The 22,172-nt window shown below is 42.5% G+C and overlaps 1 protein-coding gene across 1 annotated transcript in view; it reads right to left on the bottom strand.

Annotated features, from left to right (window-relative positions):
- The window catches only part of TESPA1 (thymocyte expressed, positive selection associated 1), a 24,676-nt gene extending 2,725 nt beyond the window's left edge, over positions 1–21,951 (bottom strand). The window contains exons 1-8 of the mRNA XM_040487881.1: positions 21,777–21,951; positions 10,857–11,073; positions 9,864–9,906; positions 4,009–4,058; positions 3,322–3,375; positions 2,521–2,557; positions 2,148–2,246; positions 402–610 (exon numbers count right to left, since the gene is read on the bottom strand). Of these exons, the coding sequence (XP_040343815.1) occupies positions 402–610; positions 2,148–2,246; positions 2,521–2,557; positions 3,322–3,375; positions 4,009–4,058; positions 9,864–9,906; positions 10,857–11,019 (655 nt within the window). The 5' untranslated portion in view covers positions 11,020–11,073; positions 21,777–21,951. The remainder of the gene's footprint in view (positions 1–401; positions 611–2,147; positions 2,247–2,520; positions 2,558–3,321; positions 3,376–4,008; positions 4,059–9,863; positions 9,907–10,856; positions 11,074–21,776) is intronic.
- Between the last annotated feature and the right edge of the window lie 221 nt (positions 21,952–22,172).

Here is a 22,172-nt window from a genome sequence, read left to right as displayed (position 1 = left end):
TGAGAACAATTGCCCTAAAGGGAAGTGATTTTAATACAGTGGCTATAAATGAGGCATGTTCTATTGTTCCAACTGATGAGAACAATTGCCCTAAAGGGAAGTGATTTTAATCCAGTGGCTATAAATGAGGAATATTCTATCATTCCAACTGAGAAATAAAAATGGGGATAAGAGGTAAAAACATTGTTCTCATTTGATTCAGCTAAAGGACAGAAGGCCTAAGAAAGTAGTAGTGATAGGAAGTGTCTTCAAGACTATTTCAAAATTCTCCACATTGAAAACAGCAGCAAGGAAACAGACACAAGAAACAAAGGGTCGGTGAAACTGACAAAGAGGAAGTAGCATCTAGAGCCACTGTTGTGAATGGCGGCGAAGTAGAGCGGGCCTATGGTAACACTCACTGGCCAGCATGAGGCAAGGGTCCTCCGTCTCAACCCTCCGCACCTGGGCCTTCAGGAAGAGTTGGAAATCAATGCCTTTGGCCTGAGAAGGGGTAGTGAAAAATCGGGCAGGAATCCGAGAACTGTCCTTGTGGTCCTCTTGGCCAAAGCCCAGACTGAAGAGGATGTCTTCTGCATCTTCTTGCACCTTGTCCAGAATCTCAGAGATGCTGAAAGGAGGGAGGTTCGGTAAATAGGGGCAACTCTGAGTTTCAAGGTCATCCAGAGTATCTAATAAAAGACTTACATATCTTCCTGATCCTTTCTCTAGCTTCCATTTTGACTTTGAGAAAAGCTTTCCCTTCCGTGAACCTACATTTTTGGTCTGAACATGGGAATTACAATCCAGCCCTGGTTTAAAAATCCAATTAGACTCTATCATAGTACTTTAAACATCACAGATGAATGAAAATTTGCTATGAGAGGGATATAAAAAATTGAAAACATCATAGATTTAAAGAAATCTTATGGTTATGGGTTATTAGTCAGTTCCCACCTGCACATACTATGATTTTGCTGGCTTTTGCCAAATGCTTTGTGGCTTGCTACTCAACTTACCCTGATGGTTGTGTGGGACAATGAGGCACTGAGTGTGTAAGAAACATAAAACTCATTTTATTCTGAGTTTTGTTAAAAAACTCATTTTACCCTGAGGTAAAAATTAACCAATGTTCAAAACCTGATTTTGTAGCACTATTTTTTTCAGGACAGAAACCCTGCATTACAGAAGATCAAGCTTTCTCTGTCTCTCTCAGTGTGGCACTAACATGTCTCTACATCCAAAGCTGTGTACCACCAAGCTGGTGACACTAGAACTCAATAACTATGCATTCCACATGAATAAGTCATGGGGATGAAAAGTACAGGATAGGGGATATAGTCGGTAATATTGTAACAACATTGTTATGGTGACAGATGGTTACCACACTTATCCTATCTTATACAGTGTAATGTGTAGAAGTGTTGAATCACTATGTTACACACATGAAACTAATATAATATTGTATGTCAAGCATATTTCAGTAAAAAAGTACAGATATCTGAGTCTCCAGAGATTCTGACTCAACTGAAGTGGGATGTGGCCAGGGTAGAGGCTTAGTGAGGACAAATCACTAAAGATAGGCACATGGCTAATAAATCTGAGAACTGGGTCTCAAGTTCAAACCTTGACACCAAATTCCAAACACTTGTTATCACACTGCTTTGTTTTTCATAACTTTCCACCTTAAAGTTGTTTGTGTTTGTCTTTTGTTCACCCTACTTGACTGGAGCTCCTGGGGGCAAGCACTTTGCTTCACTTTTTCAAATTTCACATAGTCATTGCCCCATCTGCATAAGGGGATACAAAATTGCCTGAGTGAATCAATATTTAATTGCTTCATTCAATCAACAAATCAATCAATCAATCAATGCATTTACTGTAAAGAATTGCTATAAGTCTAGGAACTGTGGTGATACCCATACTACACCTCCTGGGGTACAAGTTCACCTCTGTTTGACACAGCATTCCAGCTCTGAGCCATGGATTCCTCTGCACTGCCCCCTGCCCGTTGTTCTTGAAGCAAATGTGGACATACTTCTCAAGTACGTGACTGCATAAAATCTCCAGTAAGGTATCCAAGAAAAAATGGGCAAGGGTTCTTGGTTCCATTCTCTTCTGCCTCTCCTCTTCCCCACTCGTACAACCCTGCCACACCTGGTATCTACCTTGAACTAGTCTTGTTGGTCCCACTGGTCATGCTGCTGGAAGCCAAACTGCAGCCAAGATCCAGTAGCTGGAAGGGCCGGGCTGTCTCCAGGAGACTCCTGCAGGGATAAGAGCTGATGTCACATGACTCTTGTCAGCAGTCTACATCCTGGTTCCAAGACGTGCTCTGCTGGGCATATTTACCCCCCTGCTGTGTACCTTCTACCGTCTACTGCACAAACTCAGTCTAGGGCCTCATTCCTGGTTGGAAAATCTCACTCTCTATGGTGACCCTTTAGCTCTTTGTGTTTGATCTCTTTGACTCTGACACCTACCCTAGTTCAGTAGCTCCTGACAGAGACATCATTCAGTCTGGGTGACCCTAACACTTACCTGGAGAAGACTTTGCCATGGGCGGCCAGCAGTGTGGCTGGGCAAGGAACAAAAAGGCAAAAAGAAAGTTAGAAGGGAAAATGAAAATCACCTATGCTGCCTCTCTGAACTTAAAACTCAGCCCCCTCCATTCCTCTCTGCCACTACTACAGGCTTGCTGAACCCCATGAACTCTGCTCTTCATGGGAGTATCTAAAGATCATCAAACATAGACCTGGAAGGGGGGCAGACACGGCAGAGAACAAGTGGCCCTAAGCCTCTGAACTTATAAAAACGAAGACTGGTGTCTAGGCCAGAGTTTCTCTGTCCTGAGGAGGGTAACATCATTCAGCCTTCTAGGCTAGTGTTCCTGCCCCACAGTGTGAGCCTCTACAGGTCCCGGGAGACACAGGTACATTGCAATACCTCCCTCTTTTATTTAAACCTTCATCTTCTTGCAGGCAATCTCTCTCTTATACCCAGTATTTAGTCTGCTTTACGCTTCCTATACAGATTCAGTGATGTCTGGGCAGCCAATGTTACGGTGATTTTATACGTAATCTTCCCAGGAGCCAAATGAAAGCCCTCATGATGGACTGGTAGGCATCATGTGAGGTTGGTGAGGAAGTATGTCTGGACACATGATGCTTTATGAGTTTTACCTTACGTCGTAATGAGACTGCTTTTTTCCTACAGATAAGACCCCAGTGAATGGGTTTCTTTTTTCCACAGTTCTCCCTTTGCATTCTACCCTTTCATTTCTTAAGTATCTAATGTATAACCTCTTCTTTGATTCCAACATCAGAGAGCTGTGCCACTTACCCTCTGCTCCTAGGGTCAAATCATCTTCAAAGCTGGTTCCATGGCTGAGGCACCCTGTGGAATTAGGCAAAGGTCACAGAAAACAGGCTTACACACACATGCACACACACACACACACACATTTATATACACGAACATCTATAAACACATAATCACATCAGACACCACATGTTTGCAAAACTCCCCCCAGCTATACATACACTACTTCAGAAATCACATTTATATTTTGATTTAGAAAGACTGAAACAATCACCTGTAATTAACCTGTCTCCTATATCACATAGTCATGTACACGATCCTCTGTCAGGTAGTGAGCACATGGAGGTGTGTACTCACACTCACACACATAAACACACACATCTTATAAAGCTCTTTTCCTGTAACGGTGGTTGGTAGCTGAACAATCACTAACAGAAGATAATCTTTGAGTACTAGTCAGCCTGTCAGCTGAGCCAATGCTTAGTCTTTTGGACCTCGTAGACTGCCTTGTGACTACTAATAGGTGTTTTATAGACAGTTAAAAGGCAGTCAGCATTCTTATATGTGCATATATGTGTGCATGTATATATACTCTCTCTCTCTCTCTCACATACACACACACACACACACACACACACACACACACACAGAGCCATATCACTGTCCAGATAGAAGAATAATAGAAGAAAGAAGAGAGCCTATACTCACCACTGTAGCCTGACTGTCCTGTTTCCTCAAAAAACCCTTCTTCAGAGTACCTGAGGAGCACAAATGAGGGTTGAAGTCACTACATTTTCCAAGGTGCTTTTCCTCAAATAAGTCTCACAAGTTCACATAATTTTCCAATGCGAACCAGCAGTACTTAACTGCCTTTATGTTGAAGAAAGCTAAGACAGAGTGGCTATTTGACAAATTCGTAGAAGTAGTCAGGGGAAGTGGGACTAGGGTGCACTGTATTTTAGATTGGGCTGCTATTGTACTGACCACTCCGTCCAAAGTCAGCTCATAAAGCGACAAGTCTGCAGTTGCTAGGTAAAACAGGAAAGAAAAAACAGAGAAACAAAACCAGAGAAATACATTTATAGTAGCAGTGCTTAGGGGTGCCATAATTTCCACATGACAGATACAAGTGTTGATAGTTTTCGACTTGTAAGAAGTGGCCAACTTGACTCCCCACACCCTCTTCCTTCTCTCTGAGCCATGATCATATCTCTCAGGAAGCAGCAGAAAGTGCGTTTTGGTTAGAGATTCTGATTTTACATTTTGAGGTATGATCTTATCAAACATTTACCATCTCCACAAGAGGAACAGACAGAAATCAGCATACTTGCTAGTGAGAAACAACTCAGTTTTACCAACCAGGAAGAATTCTGTGTCTGAAACAGGTGATTGCATTCCTGCTTCCTGGCTGCTGTTCTGTTCTCAGATATTACATAAGAGGATGTGGATACCTAGATATGTCCGCTTCCAAGGACTAATATGTTGTGAGTTTTACAGCGTTCATTTTCCTGAAAGTTTTTAAATGGGAAGTTGCACATGATGCTTTGAGTCTAACCTCAGTATGTAATCACTCAGTGAAATGTTTAATTACTCATTAATGGTAATGAGTTTACTAACTGAACACCCACAGATCAAGTTGTGTTTAAGTTTTGCAAAATACATCACTGCATATATAGACATCTTTTATTGGCACCTTCATTTCAATAGTGAAAAATCAGTCATGTTTTCCAAAATCTGTATTTTTACGTCTTCATGAAAAAAAAACCTGCACATCAAGGTACCTCATAAAATAATGTAACATACAAGCTAATTAAGGATGGTTAACTCTCATATGATTTCACTCATACGTGAAATTTAAGAAACGAAACAGATGAACATAAGGGAAGGGAAGGAAAAATAAGATAAAAGTCAAACCGTAAGAGACTCTTAAATACAGAGAACAAACTGAGGGTTGCTGGAAGGCTAGTGGGGGGCGGGATGGGCTAAATGGGTGGTGGGCATTAAGGAAGGGACTTGTTGGGATGAGAACTGGGTATTATTTGTAAGTGATGAACCACTAAATTCTACTCCTGAAACCTACACCACACGATATGTTAACTAACTTGAATTAAAATTAAAAAAAAAAAAAAAAAAGAATGGGTAACTCTATAAATGTGCTTCTCTTCCTAACAGATGACACAAAAATAGATTTTAATATAATATTATGAACATATATGTTAGTATATACACTATTAAAAATATCAGTATAAATTTATATTTACTATTACTACTAAAGAACCACAACATATAAAGTCAACTATTAGAATAGTGAGGTTGACTATTGCATTTAATGCTTGCGATGTAGCTACATGTAATGCAAGTATCAAAGCCCTCCAGAACTGGGAGACACCAAATCTCTATTGTAAAATGGACAAATCGTATGATAAATTAATGCTTCACAATGACAAAAAAGAATGAACATTTAACAGGAGACCTACCCTCAACAAACTTTGAAGCACACAATACTGCATTGTTAACAATACCGCACTGTTAATATAGGCACTATGTTGTGTAGAGCTCTAAGACTCACTCATCTAGTGTAACTGAAACGTATACCTGTTGAGCTGTACTACAGTTATATTAAAAAGAAAAATTCAATTGATATGTATGCTATACTTCAATAAAATTTACTTTAAAAAATACCGCAGGTAAAATTTCTGGGGTGTCCAAGCAAAACTCAGTGCTATTCACTAAATACGAGGTTTTGTTGGGTGTTCAGCCTACATGTCTCTTCTCTGGTTGTGCCCTGGCAGGCGTGTTCATATTCTCTATATGAGGACCAGCCCAGGATGAGCTTTGGGACAGTAGGCTGTGTGTAGGTAGAATCTACTACAGAAGTACGGACATGAGTCTGGATCTACTGATTGACCTGAAGATGACTGAAAACTTCATGGCCATCACCCAAGTACCAGGCCTTTCATGTATTAATGCTTAGGACATAAAACCCACGACTAGGAACTAGATCCGTAGCTGCTCCTCTCTGTCTTCCACTGAAAGATCCCTTTGCATCATCTCAAGTCTGAAATAGGAGAGCCAAGGTACTGCTTGTCTTGTATAGCGAGTTCCTAAGCAAAATTAGGAGGGAGGATAGGACTGTGAAAAGAAGGATGTGACTCCTTTTAGCTTCTTCCAGCAATTTCCATAGATCTTGCCTGTGAGATTTAAGCTCAAGTCCACACAGATGATTTCTGGGCTCCCAACCCTACCTCTGATGATGCACAAGCAACACACTCATATCCTAGAAACCCCCCTGGGAGCTTTAAGAGGAGAAAGAAAAAGGAGAGGCATAGTTTGTGAAGATATACATGATCTAGACCTGCAGCAGAATGGTCTGCCATTGGATTCAATACACTGAGAGACACTGACACTAAATTACCCAGGAAGTTGGCAGGTTTTCTTGGAGAGCCTGTCCGAAAACAAAACCGTGTTGCTATCGGAGAATGTTTATTTGGCACTGGAAAGAAAATGGAAACCATAGAGCCTTGAAATAAAATTTGAGAAGTGCATCCAAGCACCTGTCAACAGAGTGGACAGGTATCTGGTGAATGTGGGCTCCTCGTTCATCTTGTCTCGTCTGTGGTCTTGGCAGCCTAAGAATTGAACACTGTGGTGACTCAGAAAGTCATATCTGGAATGCATTTTCCCTATCTTCTTCAATGTCTATTACCAAAATCAAGTGTTCTCTTGCTACCGTCAATCATCATCAACCTTTAATTTTTCTAATTATCTCATATAACTAAAAAGTATTACGTTTGTATTAGGGAGGATTCAAAAATAGACATAATTGGAAATATTTTATAAACCTAATAATTCCCCCTTCAGAGACAAATGTAGTTTTTTTTTTTAAGTTTATTTATTTATATTGAGGGAGGGAGAGAGAGAGAGAGAGAGAGAGAGAGAGAGAGAGAGAGAACCCCAAGCAGGCTCTGCACTCTTGGCACAGAGCCCAGTGTGGGGCTTGAACTCATAAACCGTGAGATCATGAGCTGAATCGAAATCAAGGGTTGAATGCTTAACTGACTGAGTCACCCAGGCACCCTGACAAATGTGTATTAAGAGACTTTCCTGTGGGCTTTTTAAAGTTTCACTATTAAATTTTTTTCAACACATCAAAAGGTAAAGAAAAAAATGACAGATAGCCTTGCACTTGCCACCCTACTTTCACACCTGTAAGCATTCTGTCATATTTGTTCCTGAACTCTCTTAATAAAAATAAAAATATAGGGGCGCCTGGGTGGCGCAGTCGGTTAAGCGTCCGACTTCAGCCAGGTCACGATCTCGCGGTCCGTGAGTTCGAGCCCCGCGTTGGGCTCTGGGCTGATGGCTCAGAGCCTGGAGCCTGTTTCCGATTCTGTGTCTCCCTCTCTCTCTCTGCCCCTCCCCCGTTCATGCTCTGTCTCTCTCTGTCCCAAAAATAAATAAAAACGTTGAAAAAAAATTAAAAAAAATATATAATATTAAAAATATAACTACAGCCTCATTTTACTCCCATTCCTTCCCAGAGGTGGCCACTATCCTCGAGTTGGCATGTATCCCTTCTGCACATACTTTTCTGAGAAATAAAGAGATTTAGACAGACAGATGCTAAGTATATAGGCAGGTCTATTTTGTGAAATTTTCAAGTAGCACAAAGCCCTGCCTTTATAAACCTCACCCGCTCACATATTATTACAGAGCATAAAGCATTTGTGCATATACTATATCATTTAAATCTCACAAGAAACGTTGAAACTTTATTATTCTAGGTCTCTACTTTCTAGGCAAGGAGTCTGAAATAGAAGGAGCGTTGACTGTTTTCTTACAGGTGGTTCCACAGATAGCACAACTTTTGGCTCAAATCCTGGAGCCATTTTACTCACCAGACTATTTTTTTCAGCCCATGTTTTGTTTAGGGTTTATTTTTGTAAAATATGGGGGGGGGAAACGTAATTTCTGGAGTTCACAATCTTGTGTTTCTGTGAATTTATTCTTTTCAGCTGGAAGGTAGTATGTTTTGAGTCAAGGAGCATATTTTAAACTACTTGGCCCCCTCGGAGGACATTTAGACGATCAGACATTATCAGCAAATATGCTGTCAACAATTATTGATGAATTTAAATTGACTCAAGAATAGTTCATGATAGAAAGACCAGGAGCTGACTGGTTCTCCAGTAGGTACCAGGTGAGGTGTTCTAAATCCTAGGACAGTTGTGATGCACCAAAAAGTGCCAGCACTCCTATTACCACCACCCCTTCAACTTTCTGAACTTTGAGGACCCTTTACTGACTTTGAAGTCAATGAATTGTGAACCAGATTAGGACAAGAAAGACAATATGTTTTGTAAACCACGAAAACACAAAATAAATCCCTCCTGGCATTACCTTCCGGGGCAGAATTGAAATAAATAACCTTAGATGATTCATTTCCTACCAAATAAGCAAGGATGGGTTTATTGATATGTTAACAGGTCCCCAGACTTTATAGATTGAAGGCCATATAAAGTTTGAAACATTCCTGAAGGGGAACTAAGGAGCCGCATTCTCAGCATCATCACACAGAGGATCAGGATTAAGTAGGGCATAGAAGCTTTCCCTCTGGGTAGACTGAGCCTACTTAAAAGTAGGGTTAGGGTTAGGGTTAGGTACTGATAAGGTGTGGGGTCTCGTATTTTACTGTTTCTGAGGAGAGAGATACTGTATTTTGCCCTGAAGTACCTTCTCCAGTTCTGGTTTCAATGACTGGGGTAAACCCACAGCCTATCTTCCTGCGTTCTGTAGTAGAAATTAACACAGTGATGAATTCCTATGATGATAAGAACAATGAGGTTTCTGAGAAATATCATACGATTTCACTCATATGTGGAATTTAGGAAACAAAACAGATGAACCTAGGGGAAGGGAAGGAAAAATAAGATAAAAAGAGAGGGAATCAAACCATATGAGAATCTTAAATACAGAGAACAAACTGAGGGTTGCTGGAGGGCTGGTGGGTGGGGGTATGGGCTAGATGGGTGATGGGCATTAAGGAGGGCATTTGTTGTGATGAGCACTGGCTGTGATATGTAAGTGATGAATCACTGGGTTCTACTCCAGAAACCAATACTGCACTGCATGCGAACTAACTTGATTTTAAATAAGTTAAAAAAAAAAAAAAAGGAAAACTGGGTTTCTAACTCCTGTTTTGTTATACAGTGTCAGACTTCAGTCTGAAGAAGCAGCAATGGAGAAGGGATCTGAAAAGCCCGGACAGTGCCCATAACTGCAGATGTCCATCATTCTGGACTCTAGACCGCATCCAGTCTGGATTTCCAAGCCTCCGCTCCTAACTTAGTCTCAGCCCAGAGCTGTGCTTCATTCATGGCCCACTCCTCACATTCGCCCCAAACCCTTGCAATCCACACCCCCACCCCCACCATTTCCACCTCACATCTAACCATGAAGCCCAGTCAAACCCGTTTCCCTGTCTCTGAGCTCCCAAGAGTCAGGGCCTGTTCGCAGATTTAGCCATCCACCCCACTCACTGTCACCGCCCTTCTGGCACTTACCCGCAGTCCTGTAGCCAGTCTTCAATCTTACTGATCGGATTCCCTGGAAATAGCAGAGAGCAGATCGCCGTGAGAGCTAAAGGAGGCCAGGCTTCCTCCCTGCAACTCAGCCTGTTCTGCAAGTTTGTCCTTATGTAAGCCGTACCATGACCCCTTTCCCCCCACAAAGCTTTTCTGTAAGAGATGAGAGAATTCTCCCATGTATAAAAATAGTGGGTGTTTCTTCTCTCTCTGCTTCCCGCCCCCTTCTGCCTGGATTGTGGAAAATGCCCAGGATGGCAGGCCCACGGCTCCCGTTTCCTCAAGGTTTGGGAACAGGGATGGATTCTTCTCTAACAAAATTTAAAAAATAATAATAATAAATAGAAAAAGACAACACAAAATCAGAATTTTGTGCTTACACTTTTGTTTTCTGCCAAATAAGCAAGGATGGATTTATTTATATAAAAGTTTTTTTTTTTTTTTTTTTTTTTTTTAACTCTTAGGTCTACAGTCTCATTTGAACCTCTAAGAAGCTGTGACAGGCACGTAGAAAACGTACTGCCACGACTTGAGGTATGACCACTTCAATCAGACAAACACGCTTTTGAGAGGTAAGTGACTAGCCAAAGGTCACACAGCTCCCTAGCAGCGGAGTTGAAGTCAGAGTCCCAGCATCCACTTGAGTGTAACCTTGTTGCACAGACAAAATAAAAATGCCCCAAAGCATTCAAGAGAACCCTGGCCTCAGGCCCTTATAGCCCGGGATGATGCAACAATGTGCTTTCTTGCTCCTCATCTTATGCCTATCTCTCTCTCTCTCCCACAATCTATATCTTGTATCATTTCACTCTTCTTCCTTTAAACTCATTAAACCCATCAAAATGAGCCTCCCTGAAGGCCTAGCCTCACCCAGGAAACCACTGCCCACGCTCTGCAGACCTGTGCCCGTGGGCACATTTTCCCCAGCACCAGGCGATGTGGAAGTCTATTTGTGGTCTAACTGCCTCTTACCTTCCTGGAAAACGTCATCCAGGCTGGAAGGCTCAGGATCTGAGACATCTTGCAGGACAGCCCCGGCCTCCTCTTCCAAGACCTGGGTCTGCCAGTGGCGGCTCTGCCGGAGCCAGGCCCGCCGCTTCTCCCAGGACGTGGGGCTCAGCACAGAGCCCTCCATGGCCCTGGCTCAGACTTCAGGGCCTCCCGCCACGTAATGCTGTTCTTCTGAGAGCTGAAACACAGTGATAGCCCCCTCATCGTCCGTTCAGAAGCCACCCCAGGGTTGCCCCACAACTCCCCAGCTCTGCATCAAGGAGCATGACCTCTGTGCCCATCCAGGAAGAGGGAGGAGATATATAGCCCTTCCTCTGTCTTCCAAAAGAAAAAAAAAATGTTCTGAAATATACCAGGGCAAGTCTTTCAAATCAGCAAATCTGGCAATTTCGAACATCTTATGATGTAAAGGACATTGAGAAAGTTCTTCTAACTTAAAAGAACTGCTACTTCTCATGAAAGTTGACATACTATATTAAAAAACAACTTTTGGGGGCATGTAGGTGGCTCAGTCAGTTGAGTGTCTGACTCTTAACTTTGGCTCACGTCATAATCCCAGGGTTGTGGGATCTGTGCTGAGTGAGGAGCTTGGTTAAGATTCTCTCTCTCTCTCTCTCTCTCTCTCTCTCTGTCTCTCCCTGTGCCCCTCTCCCCTGCTGGAGTGCATGCTCTCTGTGTAAAACAAAACAAAACAAAACAGAACAAAATAAACTTTCTCTAATCCTTAATGATGTTGCCTCTCAGAAGCTTCCATTAAAATTAGAATATCTTTAGGGGTGCCTGGGTGGCTCAGTCGGTTGGGCATCTGACTTTGGCTCAAGTCATGATCTCACGGTTTGTGAGTTCGAGCCCCGCGTCGGGCTCTGTGCTGACAGCTCAGAGCCTGGAGCTTGCTTCACGTTCTGTGTCTCCTCCTCTCTCTGCCCCTCCCCCACTTGCACTCTGTCTCTCTCTGTCTCTCAAAAGTAGATAAATGTTAAAAAAATTAGAATATCTTTACATTTGCAATGTATACAATTCACTTTATTTGATCTTCATAGAGATGCATGAAGAATTTCCAGGTCTGAAAGGTTAAACAACTTTTTCTAAGGTGCCACAGCCAAGATGTCACTCCAACTACAGTCATTCTGAGTTTGTTGTTTGTTTTGTTTCATTTCCTGTTTTATGTATTAGGGATCCGCATAAGATTTCTCTTGGAAAAGAATTCCCATAATACAAACAACAAGGAGATGTGGCCTTATGCAATTAGCAGTCACAACCTCCAGGATCATTACTTTCTGATTTGTCAACCGGGGTTTCTCCATAGCTATGAGTTAATGCCTTGGTGCATCAATGCATTTATATATTTTTTTCTTTTTTCTTTGTTTTTAGTTTTTATTTTAGAGAGGCGGGGGGGAGGGAGAGGGAGAGAGAATACTAAGCAGGCTCCACGCTGATGTGGGGCTCAGCCCCACAACTGTTGAGACCATGACCTGAGCCAAAATCGAATCAGAGGCTCAACCGACTGAGCCATCCAGGTGCCCCAATGCATTTATATTTCATTTAAAGCTGCCCACTCAACCTCTCTTGTGTTCCTCCCAAAGATGCATTCTGATGGCACTAGCCACTTATTCAAAGAGGAAGAAGGAGGGGAAAAAAATCACTCAGCTGTCCAAATAGAGCTTACAAAGCCTTGAGGCTGATGTACCTAGAGGTACATTCACTGGCTTATACTCCGTCCTGCCTCTTCCCTCCTGCTACTCTCACTCAGCCTGTACAGTGAACAAGTAGAAGTGGGACCAGAGCTCTTCGGGGTCTCATCCGTCTACTCCCCAGAGCTGCCATCAACAGCTTCATCTTCATCGCTGTGCTTTTAATTGTTAGAGCAAGGGAGGGGTGCCTGGGTGGTTCAGTCCATTGAGTGTCCAACTTTGGCTCAGGTCATGACCTCATAGTCCATGAGTTCCAGCCCCATGTCAGTCTCTGTGCTGACAGCTCAGAGCCTGGAGCCTGCTTGGGATTCTGTGTCTCCCTCTCTCTCTGCCCCTTCCCTGCTCATGCTCCGCCTGTCTCTCTCTCTTTCAAAAAATAAATACACATTAAAAAAAATTTTTTTTAATTGTTGGAGCAAAGGAAAACAACAGAAAAAGAATAAGAAGAATGCCAGTTTCCTTAGACTTCTTATTCTTCAAGGACTTAAAAACAAGATCATTAGGGAGGTATTCAACAATTTAGGCCCTAAAACAGCTATTTTTGAGAAGAACATCCGGAACATAAGATGCCTTCCTAGGTCAATGAAATTGTTTTGGATGCCTCTGCTTGCTACAGACAAAACATATCCAGAGACAAAGAATACATAGTTACTGTTGTCTGAGCTACATTCTTTCACTTCGTGTCCAGCCCAACAGCAAAAATATCCTCCAAGGAGAGACAGCAGCCGGCACTTTGAGAAGTTGTTAACCCAGAGCACCCGGCTCTTCATCCACTGTTTGTGCCTTTTAAGGCAAATTAAATGAATAAATTAAGCTTGTGACGCAGAGAAGCCACAAAGAGGCGGTGCAGAAAAAAACGTGTCCTTTAGACAGAGATGCTGTGAGGTGATAAAAAGGAGGATGAAATTACCACTAGGAAGAACTGAGGAAAAGAGTCTAAAAAGCTTTGACTGGGGTTTATTTACCAAGTTCTTCACCTTCAAAATATTGAATAGGTTGGTGTTAGTTGGTCCAAAGAAGACAACGTCAAAGGCTGACTTGCCTACTGTCTTTAATTCCCAGAGTAAATGGACCTCATCTCAAACACAGGAATTCTTCAGCTCACAAAAGAGAGGTGTTTTTTTGGCGATGAGGGGGATTTAAAAGGAAAGCAGCAGGGCAGGAAAAAAGGAGGGGAGGAAGAAGTGAAGAAAGGAAGAAAGAAAGGAAGGAGGGAAGGAAGGAGGGAGGGGAGGGGAGAGGGAAAGAGGGAGGGAGGGAAGGAGAAGAAGGAGGGAGGAGAGGAAAGAGGGAAGGAGGAGAAAAAGGAGGGAAGGAAAGAAGGAAAGAAAGAATATATGACTCCCACACTTTACTCTGCCACTTGCTAGTGGTATGACCTTGGAAATTTCAGTCCATTTCTCTGTTCTCAGTTGCTCAACTGGGACATTATGCTCTAAAATTTGATGCTTCTCATACCATAAATTTGTGATGTGTCATTTTACAGTTAAACCCCTATAAGGCCAGCAGAGTGTCCGAATCTCACCAATGGAGATGGTAGATAGATGCCTCTACTTGGGTTTCAACATCTTCTGTGATAGGAATTCTATTCTACATTCCTCCACATCTTGGAAAATATATTACACGCATATAGGCTAAGTTCGTCTTTGTCTCCTGAAAATGCTTATCTCCTTTTAAACCCTACACTTTTCTCATGTTCTTTCCCCTCTCCATCTTCCTCTTCCTCAGCCTTTGACATTACAAAACCCACTCTTAACCAACCTTCTTCATGAAGTCAGACCCGGCTTCTATAGCCTACAATAGTCACTTTCACGGATTTCCTTCCCTGTCCATGTTTTCTTCTTAGTCCTTATCACTAACATAGTTGATATTTTATTTGTTAATCCTATTTATTGTTTGCTCTTCTGACTGGAATATAAACTCCACAAGGACAGAGATTTTGTCTGGGTTGTTCACTGCTGTATCCCTAATGCATAAAACCGAGAGGAATTCATTATAGTTGCTTAGGAAATACTTATTCTCTAAACGAATGAATGTTCAGTAGGTGACTATTACCCAAAGGAGCCCATTGCTTTACAGATTCATCATAACCTAAGAGACCTATGTAGGGAGATCAGCTTCCAAAGGGTTAACAGTGAACTTATAACTGTGTGCTACTAAGCATGTAACAATGTTTCCATCTTCAAGTTGGGAGAAAAGAGATGAATTTGAGAGTCTAAGACTTGTTTCTGTTCTAGGAGCTCCAATAATTATGAAAAGAAGTTGTAATTTCTTAACTATTCCTTTCTGTTTTATTATTATTATTATTATTATTATTATTATTATTATTATTATTTTTAGTAATCTCTACACCTAATGTGGGTCTCGAACTCCTGACCATGAGATTAAGGGTCCCATGCTCTTCCGACTGAGCCAGCCAGGCACCCCTTCTTAACTATTCCTATTTGCTCTTCTGTCCTATGCACAAAGGTTTTACTCAGTGTAAATACCTACGGGAGAAAGCCCATGGAAACAATCTGCAATGAATAAGTGTTCCAAAGAAAGGCTTATAAATAAATGACCATTATGATTACGGCAACAGAAAGGCTAGACAAGTTAAGGTCTCTACCACCCACTGAGAACGACAGCCATTTTTGGAACAATTTGTGTGAGAATGGAATACTTTCTTCACCTGGGGAAGCGACACGGTTTCAAGTCTGAAAGAAAGGATGCGAGCCGTATCTAAGCTAATCTCAACCTTGGCAAACGGGTCATGGGCTCAGAGAATTGAGCAATTTTCCCAATCTCTGCCACAGAGACCTGTTCACGGGTGTTATGTGGGAGCGAGAAGCTCAGCGATGTTATGAGGGAGGGAGGGATAAAACTGTCTGGTTAGCGGTTGCAGGGAGGAAGCTGTGCTGCTGAGAGGTAGGAAACTGAGTATTCTTTGTGGGAATCTGGAGGAAGTGGCACATGATATCAGAGAAGCACATCAGCAGTGACAAGTGTAAGAAAGAATTGAAGGATGGATGGGTGCACGCAGAGGTCGAAATGGCACCTTTGAAGGCCTTGGGACCTCATGTAAGAGAGGGAAGGGTGTGGAGCTATTTCCTTCAGACAAGTTACACAAACACATACACCCACATGTGCCACAGAGTGTGGTGCAGAGTAAAGAGTGCTGACTGAGAGGAATCAGGAGACGTGGACATTCTTTCAAACTTTTTGTCCGACCCATTGACTTCTGGCAAGCCAATTACATTCTTTCCTTGGGGAGCAGTTTCATCCTCTTGAAAATGAATTGGTGGGATTCGATGTTGTGTACATTTACCTTCGAGACCAATGTATATGAATTTATTTGAGTTGGGTTTCAAATACCTGTATGGCTACTATCTGTAAAAGCAAATGCCTTTGTATCATTTTCCCCATACGCATTAGGAAATGGCCCAGCGGCCTCTGGTGTTACTTCCCACTTGGCAGATTCCTTTTTAAGGTGGCCCTGGCTTATGAGGTTCCTACACTTCCAACTTTCATTGACCCAGGAAAGCGGTGAGTCTTGAGTCTTTGAACGAGGGAGGCTGAGAAGGAACCCAAATGAGCGTGATTCCATCAGGTGTTCTGCCCTTTTTTCAACTTTTCCACTTCTTTTTCTTTGGCTTATGCTGTGTCATCCACAGCATATTCTATCCAGACAAATTCTGTCTACACTTTGAAGGCTGATTCAAGTCATTGCTTCTCTTACCTGCCTCTAGCAACTGCCACATGTGCCTCTATCACGCCCAGCAAGAGATACATGGTCACCCATCGGTCGTTATGTGTCACTCCTCATCAACCCTCCCCCAAGCCCCAACTCAGACACAGCATCGTACCTTTGCAACAGGAAGAGCTCAGCAAATGCTGTACCTGCAGAGACGTGAGAATCAGACTGGTGCTGAGAAACTACCCTCGTTTAGTAGGTGTTACGGGACAGGTGCTCCTGACTTTCCACAAGGTCCCAAATCCTAATGTATATATATTTTTTATACCTCGTAGAGAAGAGGAAAGAGGCTTGGGGCATAGTCATGCTGATCCTTTGTTGATGGAACGTAGGGGTCACATGGGTTTGACCAAAATTTTGTAACACTTGAATTACCAAATTCTTCTATATTTAAAAAATTATTTTTCCAGAGTGTTCCATTCTAAGTTTCCATTCTTTGGTCAGAGATTCCTTTTGGAATCTGATTGTTATCTTTCTTGATGCTGGTTTATATTACAAAATTGTACTTAATCTAACTTCTATGAGGAAGGAAGTCTTAGCTTGCTGGTACTTTTCCCTGATGTTCCTACGAACTGCCCGCCCCCTCAACCCAAAAAATTCCACACTACTTCTGTTGCTATTTACCTGAATTACTCCTTAAAAGCCTTATTTCTCCCTTCTGCTCTCATTTCCAGCCCTTTGCCCTTTCCTCTTTTCTCCAATTCTCTGAAGGTTCACTCCCCAAATATTTCTCCACAACCTGTCCAATGTTCTGGAATCTGACTACAACAAATAGAGTAGGAGGGAATTCTCTTTGTTCTGAGGATGTTATAGTTAAAAGTAGAAATTTCAGCTGATAGGATGGGAATTAGACAAAAGAAGATTCAGGGAATAAGAGCTTTGAAATGAATATCTTCTAATGAAAATCATCAGCAGAAGCAGAAAGTTTAGTATCAGGAGAAAACCTTTGTAGTTCTGTCATTATTACTACACTGAGAACATCATATACCTCAAGTATGTTTTTCTAAGGGATGTAGTCAGATTCGCTACATGGGTAAGTCAAAGTGATAGGTGCTAATAATAACTGGGATGTGTAGAGTACCTTATATTTATCCATAAGATCTTCCTGTAAACACTATCACTTAATCAAGACAATCACCTTTGAGCTAATTACTGTTATGTGAAACTCAGGGGGATATGTGACTTACCCAGGGTCATATATTTAGGATCTTGTAATGCTGAGATTTAAACTCAGGTTGGTCTGACTCTAGTTGTGTGGTCTTTCCATTAATTACAGAACAGGAAAATAACCTAATATCACCACCCAAGTATCAGTGGTACATGTAATTTGGGATAAAAGAAAGGAGAAACTATTTTTGTAAATTATCCATTTCACATGCTATATAAACTCTCTACTTTATAGCCTGGTATAGAAGAGACAGTGTAAACCAAAATAAATTCATCCTTGGCTTTGTGACAGTCTTCGTGAAGGAAGTGTTGCTTCATTTGGTTATTAGCATAGTTTTCCTTCTGAACTCCAACTAGATTATGATGCGGTTTTGCTTTTGTCAGGCTTACAGAGTGTTTTAGCAACAAGGGTCCAACTAGGTTCTAGTTGAGGGGAAAAAGCCTGCCTAGAATTGCACATTACTTTCAGATTGTTGTGCCACTCAGAACATTTAACGATGGTTATAGAGCATCACAGGCCAATCAGAGCCAGTCTGGAGAAACTTGTGAGATAGTTGGGTTGGCTATGGGCGCTCAGTGGCTTCAAGCAATTGATATTTATCATAACTTGGTATGGAACTATTTAAATATTAAAAAAAATTTTTAACATTTATTCATTATTGAGAGACAGAGAGAGACAGAGCACGAGCACAGGAGGGGCAGAGAGAGAAGGGGAGACACAAAATCCGAAGTAGGCTCCAGGCTCCGAGCTGTCAGCACGGAGCCCGACACAGGGCTCGAACCCACGAGCAAGGAGATCATGACCTGAGCTGAAGTCGGACACTCAACCAACTGAGCCACCCAGGTGCCCCTATTAAAATTTTTTTTTAATTTTGTTTTGAGAGAGAGCACAAGTGGGGAAGGGGCAGAGAGAGAAGGGGACAGAATATCTGAAGTGGGCTCTGTGCTGATACCAGCAAGCTTGATGCAGGGCTCGAACTCACCAGCTGTGAAATCATGACCTGAGCCGAAGTGGAACGCTCAACCGACTGAGCCATCCAGGCGCCCCGGAACTATTGAATATTTTAACAATCATTATGGATCTAACATTTTGTACCTGTTAAATATCAGCTGTTTGCAGGTATCTCAGGGGGGTATTTTTAAGGGACCCAGTAAGGATGGCCAACTTTTGAGAAGGAAAACTGTAGAAAGAGCAAGAGCCTTGGAATCAGAATAAACCTTGTTTGGAATCACAGTTCTGTCTCCCTACTGCATATGTAAATGGTAACTTACCTGTCCCCTCTAAACCTAAGTTTCTTCATAAGTAAAACAGGTAACATACAACTAGTTGAGCTCTAGGGAGCTAATATCAGGTGATGTATATTAAGTCCCTGATGTATAAGGGAGGTGCTTCATAAAGGATAGCAGTTATCATTATTAATCTTCCCTCAGTCTAAACCGTTCACTAAAGTTGGGACATTTCCAGGAATAAGAAGGAAGAAAGAGTGAGCAACATGATACAGTAGTGTGTGTAAAATCCATATGGTGAAAGAGGGGTGTTGCTGTTAAGCAGAGATGAAACATAAACACTAAGTAGGTCCTTCCTTCTTACTTAATGTCCAAAGGGACGAGAGAGACCATTTAATCCCAGGCAGTCATTTTGAAAAAGAGGAGTGGGGAGAGAGGGAGAGAGGGAGAAAGATAGGGAGATGGAAGGAGACAATGAGACAGGGAGAGAGAGAGAGAGAGAGAGAGAGAGAGAGAGAGAGAGAGAGACAGAGTGAGGCTTATCTGAACTCACATAAAATATATCACCCCCATTGCAAAGGCCTGTGGGAAATCCCAGGACAGCCATTTCTCTGTTTGTAGATAGGACAATCTGCACCTCAAACCAGGTTGACTGCACCCCATTCAACACGTCCCCAAGCTGCCCTATGCTCTCACATTCCTTCACAGGTAGGAAATACATTCCTAATTTCTAGTTCTCTTCCATGCCACCGCAGTTGGGAAGATCTTCAGAGCAAACATTACCCTGAGTATAGCCTTTGAGCATTTGGAGACGTCTGTGGTCTAAAGCAGCAGTTCAATCTATTTAAGGGAAAAAGGGGAATGTTGTTTGACAGTTCCAAGAAAAACTCCAATTAATCAATATAACTATTTTACCCTCCTCTTTCACCACCTTTCTCCCCCAAATAATTTCAGCAGAATAAATACTGAAAGAAGACCACCAGAGACTACTTTCTCTCTCCTTCCCTTTCTTCCCTACGTCCACTTCCACAGGGTGAATGAGTTCCATGGAAGTCTTGTCAAGTACCACAGGAAACATTAAAGTTATACGTTTGGAAGAGAGTCATTCGGTGCTCTCAGTGTTGGGAGATACTAATTTTTTTTTTCACCTGGATGGGCTCTAAAGCTAGCAGGACTAAGAAACATCTGTTCATCTGTCCTGGTGTGTAGATAGCTCAGTCTAGAGACAGAAGTGAGGGCGAGCAGCTTTCTTGGCACGTCTTTAAGTCTTCATCCCTGTTTCCATGGTAATGCAGCCCTTTCCCTCATGGGCTCATTTTTATTCTCCCCTCTTATTTTTCACATATCTACACCCTCTCTTCTCAAAATCTGTGTTGAAGCAATTCTGTGTTAGGCTTGGGTGTGGGCAGGGCACAAAGCACAGTGGATACCAGAATACCCACTTCAATTTTGCCCTGCAGGTGGAAAACAGTTGTCGATTATCAAGTGGCAATAAATGTCTGATCTTTTCTCCTTAACTGTAGCCTAGAGTGGGCCCACGAGTCATGATCTAAGCTGAGACCAAACCTCCTCTCCATTCTCCATTAGAATGCGAGTCATAAACCCTGAGCTAAAAATGACTGTTCTGATTCCTGTGGCCACTATCTAATGTTTAATCCCAAGGCTCCATCCCCCTTTCAGGGGCCAGGCAATTCTGATGAAAGGTTATTAAGATGGCTTTAAACTCCCTGGGGTGTCCATGAATAAGAAATCATTTGTTAGATCTCTTTCTATCCCTCTTGTTACACCTTCTGTTTGTTAACCCCGATAGTATTCTAGTAGAGAGAGAGAGAGAGAGAATAAACCTGGCCTACCTTCCTCCTAATAATGCATCCTGTTGCAGGATAATCATGCCAGATCTTTGGCTCCAATCACTCAAGCCTAACAACCCTTAAGTCTGTAAGCTTGGACACACAAGTTGAAAGCCTCCAACCTCCAACCTCCAACCTCCTATCCTCGGCCTCCCACATTACTGTCTAAAAAGTCCCCTTGCCTAGACAGGCAGTCATTTGTGATAGACAGAGTCACCAGTACTCATAAATCCTCATGATCTTATCAAACCATTTCTGTGGGGCTCTTTTCTCTTGTCCTTGTTCTGTGTTGGGGACCCGCCTCTTCTCCACCCACTGGAAAGTGCAGGAGCACAGCGGGGGCCTGGGAAAACCCCAGTGCAAGGATCTTTCCACTCCTCTACCTTCCCCCAAACTCATGTAGGGAGTGACATGCTCAGCCTGGCTGCCTATAAGACGAAGGGTGCTGGAGGATCACAGACCACCCCCCATCCCAGATGAGGTAAGTCATGGAGCACAGACCCCCCATCCCAGATGAGGTAAGTCATTAAGTGGTCAACATATCCACAGATCCATCTCTGAGATGGACAGTCTGGAAAACAATCCTCACAGGTGGTTATCTTTCTAGAACCTTCCCATTGAATTGGCCTGGCATTGTCCGATGGTGTGAATTCTCCCTCGTATCTAATCCCCGTATATCTTGCTACAGTTTATCTCTTCACCAGCTTTCTTCTGCAGCTTCTGAGGAAAGTAGTCACATCTGCAAAAGCAACATTGATTTCAGCTAGAGAGTCCCACTTGTTCACCGTTATGGGAGCTGGAATGGAACCTACAGGGAAGTTGAGAAACTCTTCCCCTTGAGAACCTTTCAAAGTTAGGATCAGATTGGAATTACAGCACAAGGGAGTACAGCAAGACACAGAGAGGGACTTCCCAGGTGAGAAAGGTAAAAAAATTCTTAAATATTACTTCAGGCCATCAGAAGAACCCATGTTTTGTGACCCGACACAGAGTACCTTTCTGGAAATAGGAGGAAGGAAAAAAAAAAAAAAAGGGACCGTTTTGTTCCGCGAGGTAGTGATGAATTTTTTAAGGTTGAAGTTGAGAATGTGGGAAATTTGCTCCTGACTTTTCCCTTTTCTTGGCAACGTGATTTCTCTCCTACCTGCTTCCTATCTCCCAGCACCATCCCAAATCAGTAACATCTTAAAATTGAGGTGGAAATTATACTCACCTGTCTGCTGGTAGAGAGCAGCGTGTGAGGCGAAGCGGTTATCAAAGCCCGGCCAAGCCCTTCCCAGGTATGGGGACCTGAGTGAGGACAGTGACAAAGTATCATATTGCATGTTGTACCTTTCTCTCTGTCCTCATGAAATTGCTGTTGCCAGCTCAGAAAGGGGAAGCGGAAATGAGAAAACACACACACACACACACACACACACACACACACACACAGTCCCCGCCTCCTACCCCAGCCACATCCTTTGCTCTAGCTCTGGAGACTGAAGAACAAAAGATCTGAAGTCACTGAGCTCACCACTAAGGAGCCCTTCCTGTCTGAGTGCTGCCTTGCTCTTTCCAAAACAAGAGATCTTTTCCTGTTAAGGGAAAGGCACAGCCTATTTAATAA

Source organism: Herpailurus yagouaroundi, unplaced genomic scaffold (assembly GCF_014898765.1).
Source record: "Herpailurus yagouaroundi ecotype Mexico unplaced genomic scaffold, PumYag 166, whole genome shotgun sequence".
NCBI lineage: Eukaryota > Metazoa > Chordata > Mammalia > Carnivora > Felidae > Herpailurus > Herpailurus yagouaroundi.
This window is presented reverse-complemented; position numbering and strand designations above follow the sequence as displayed.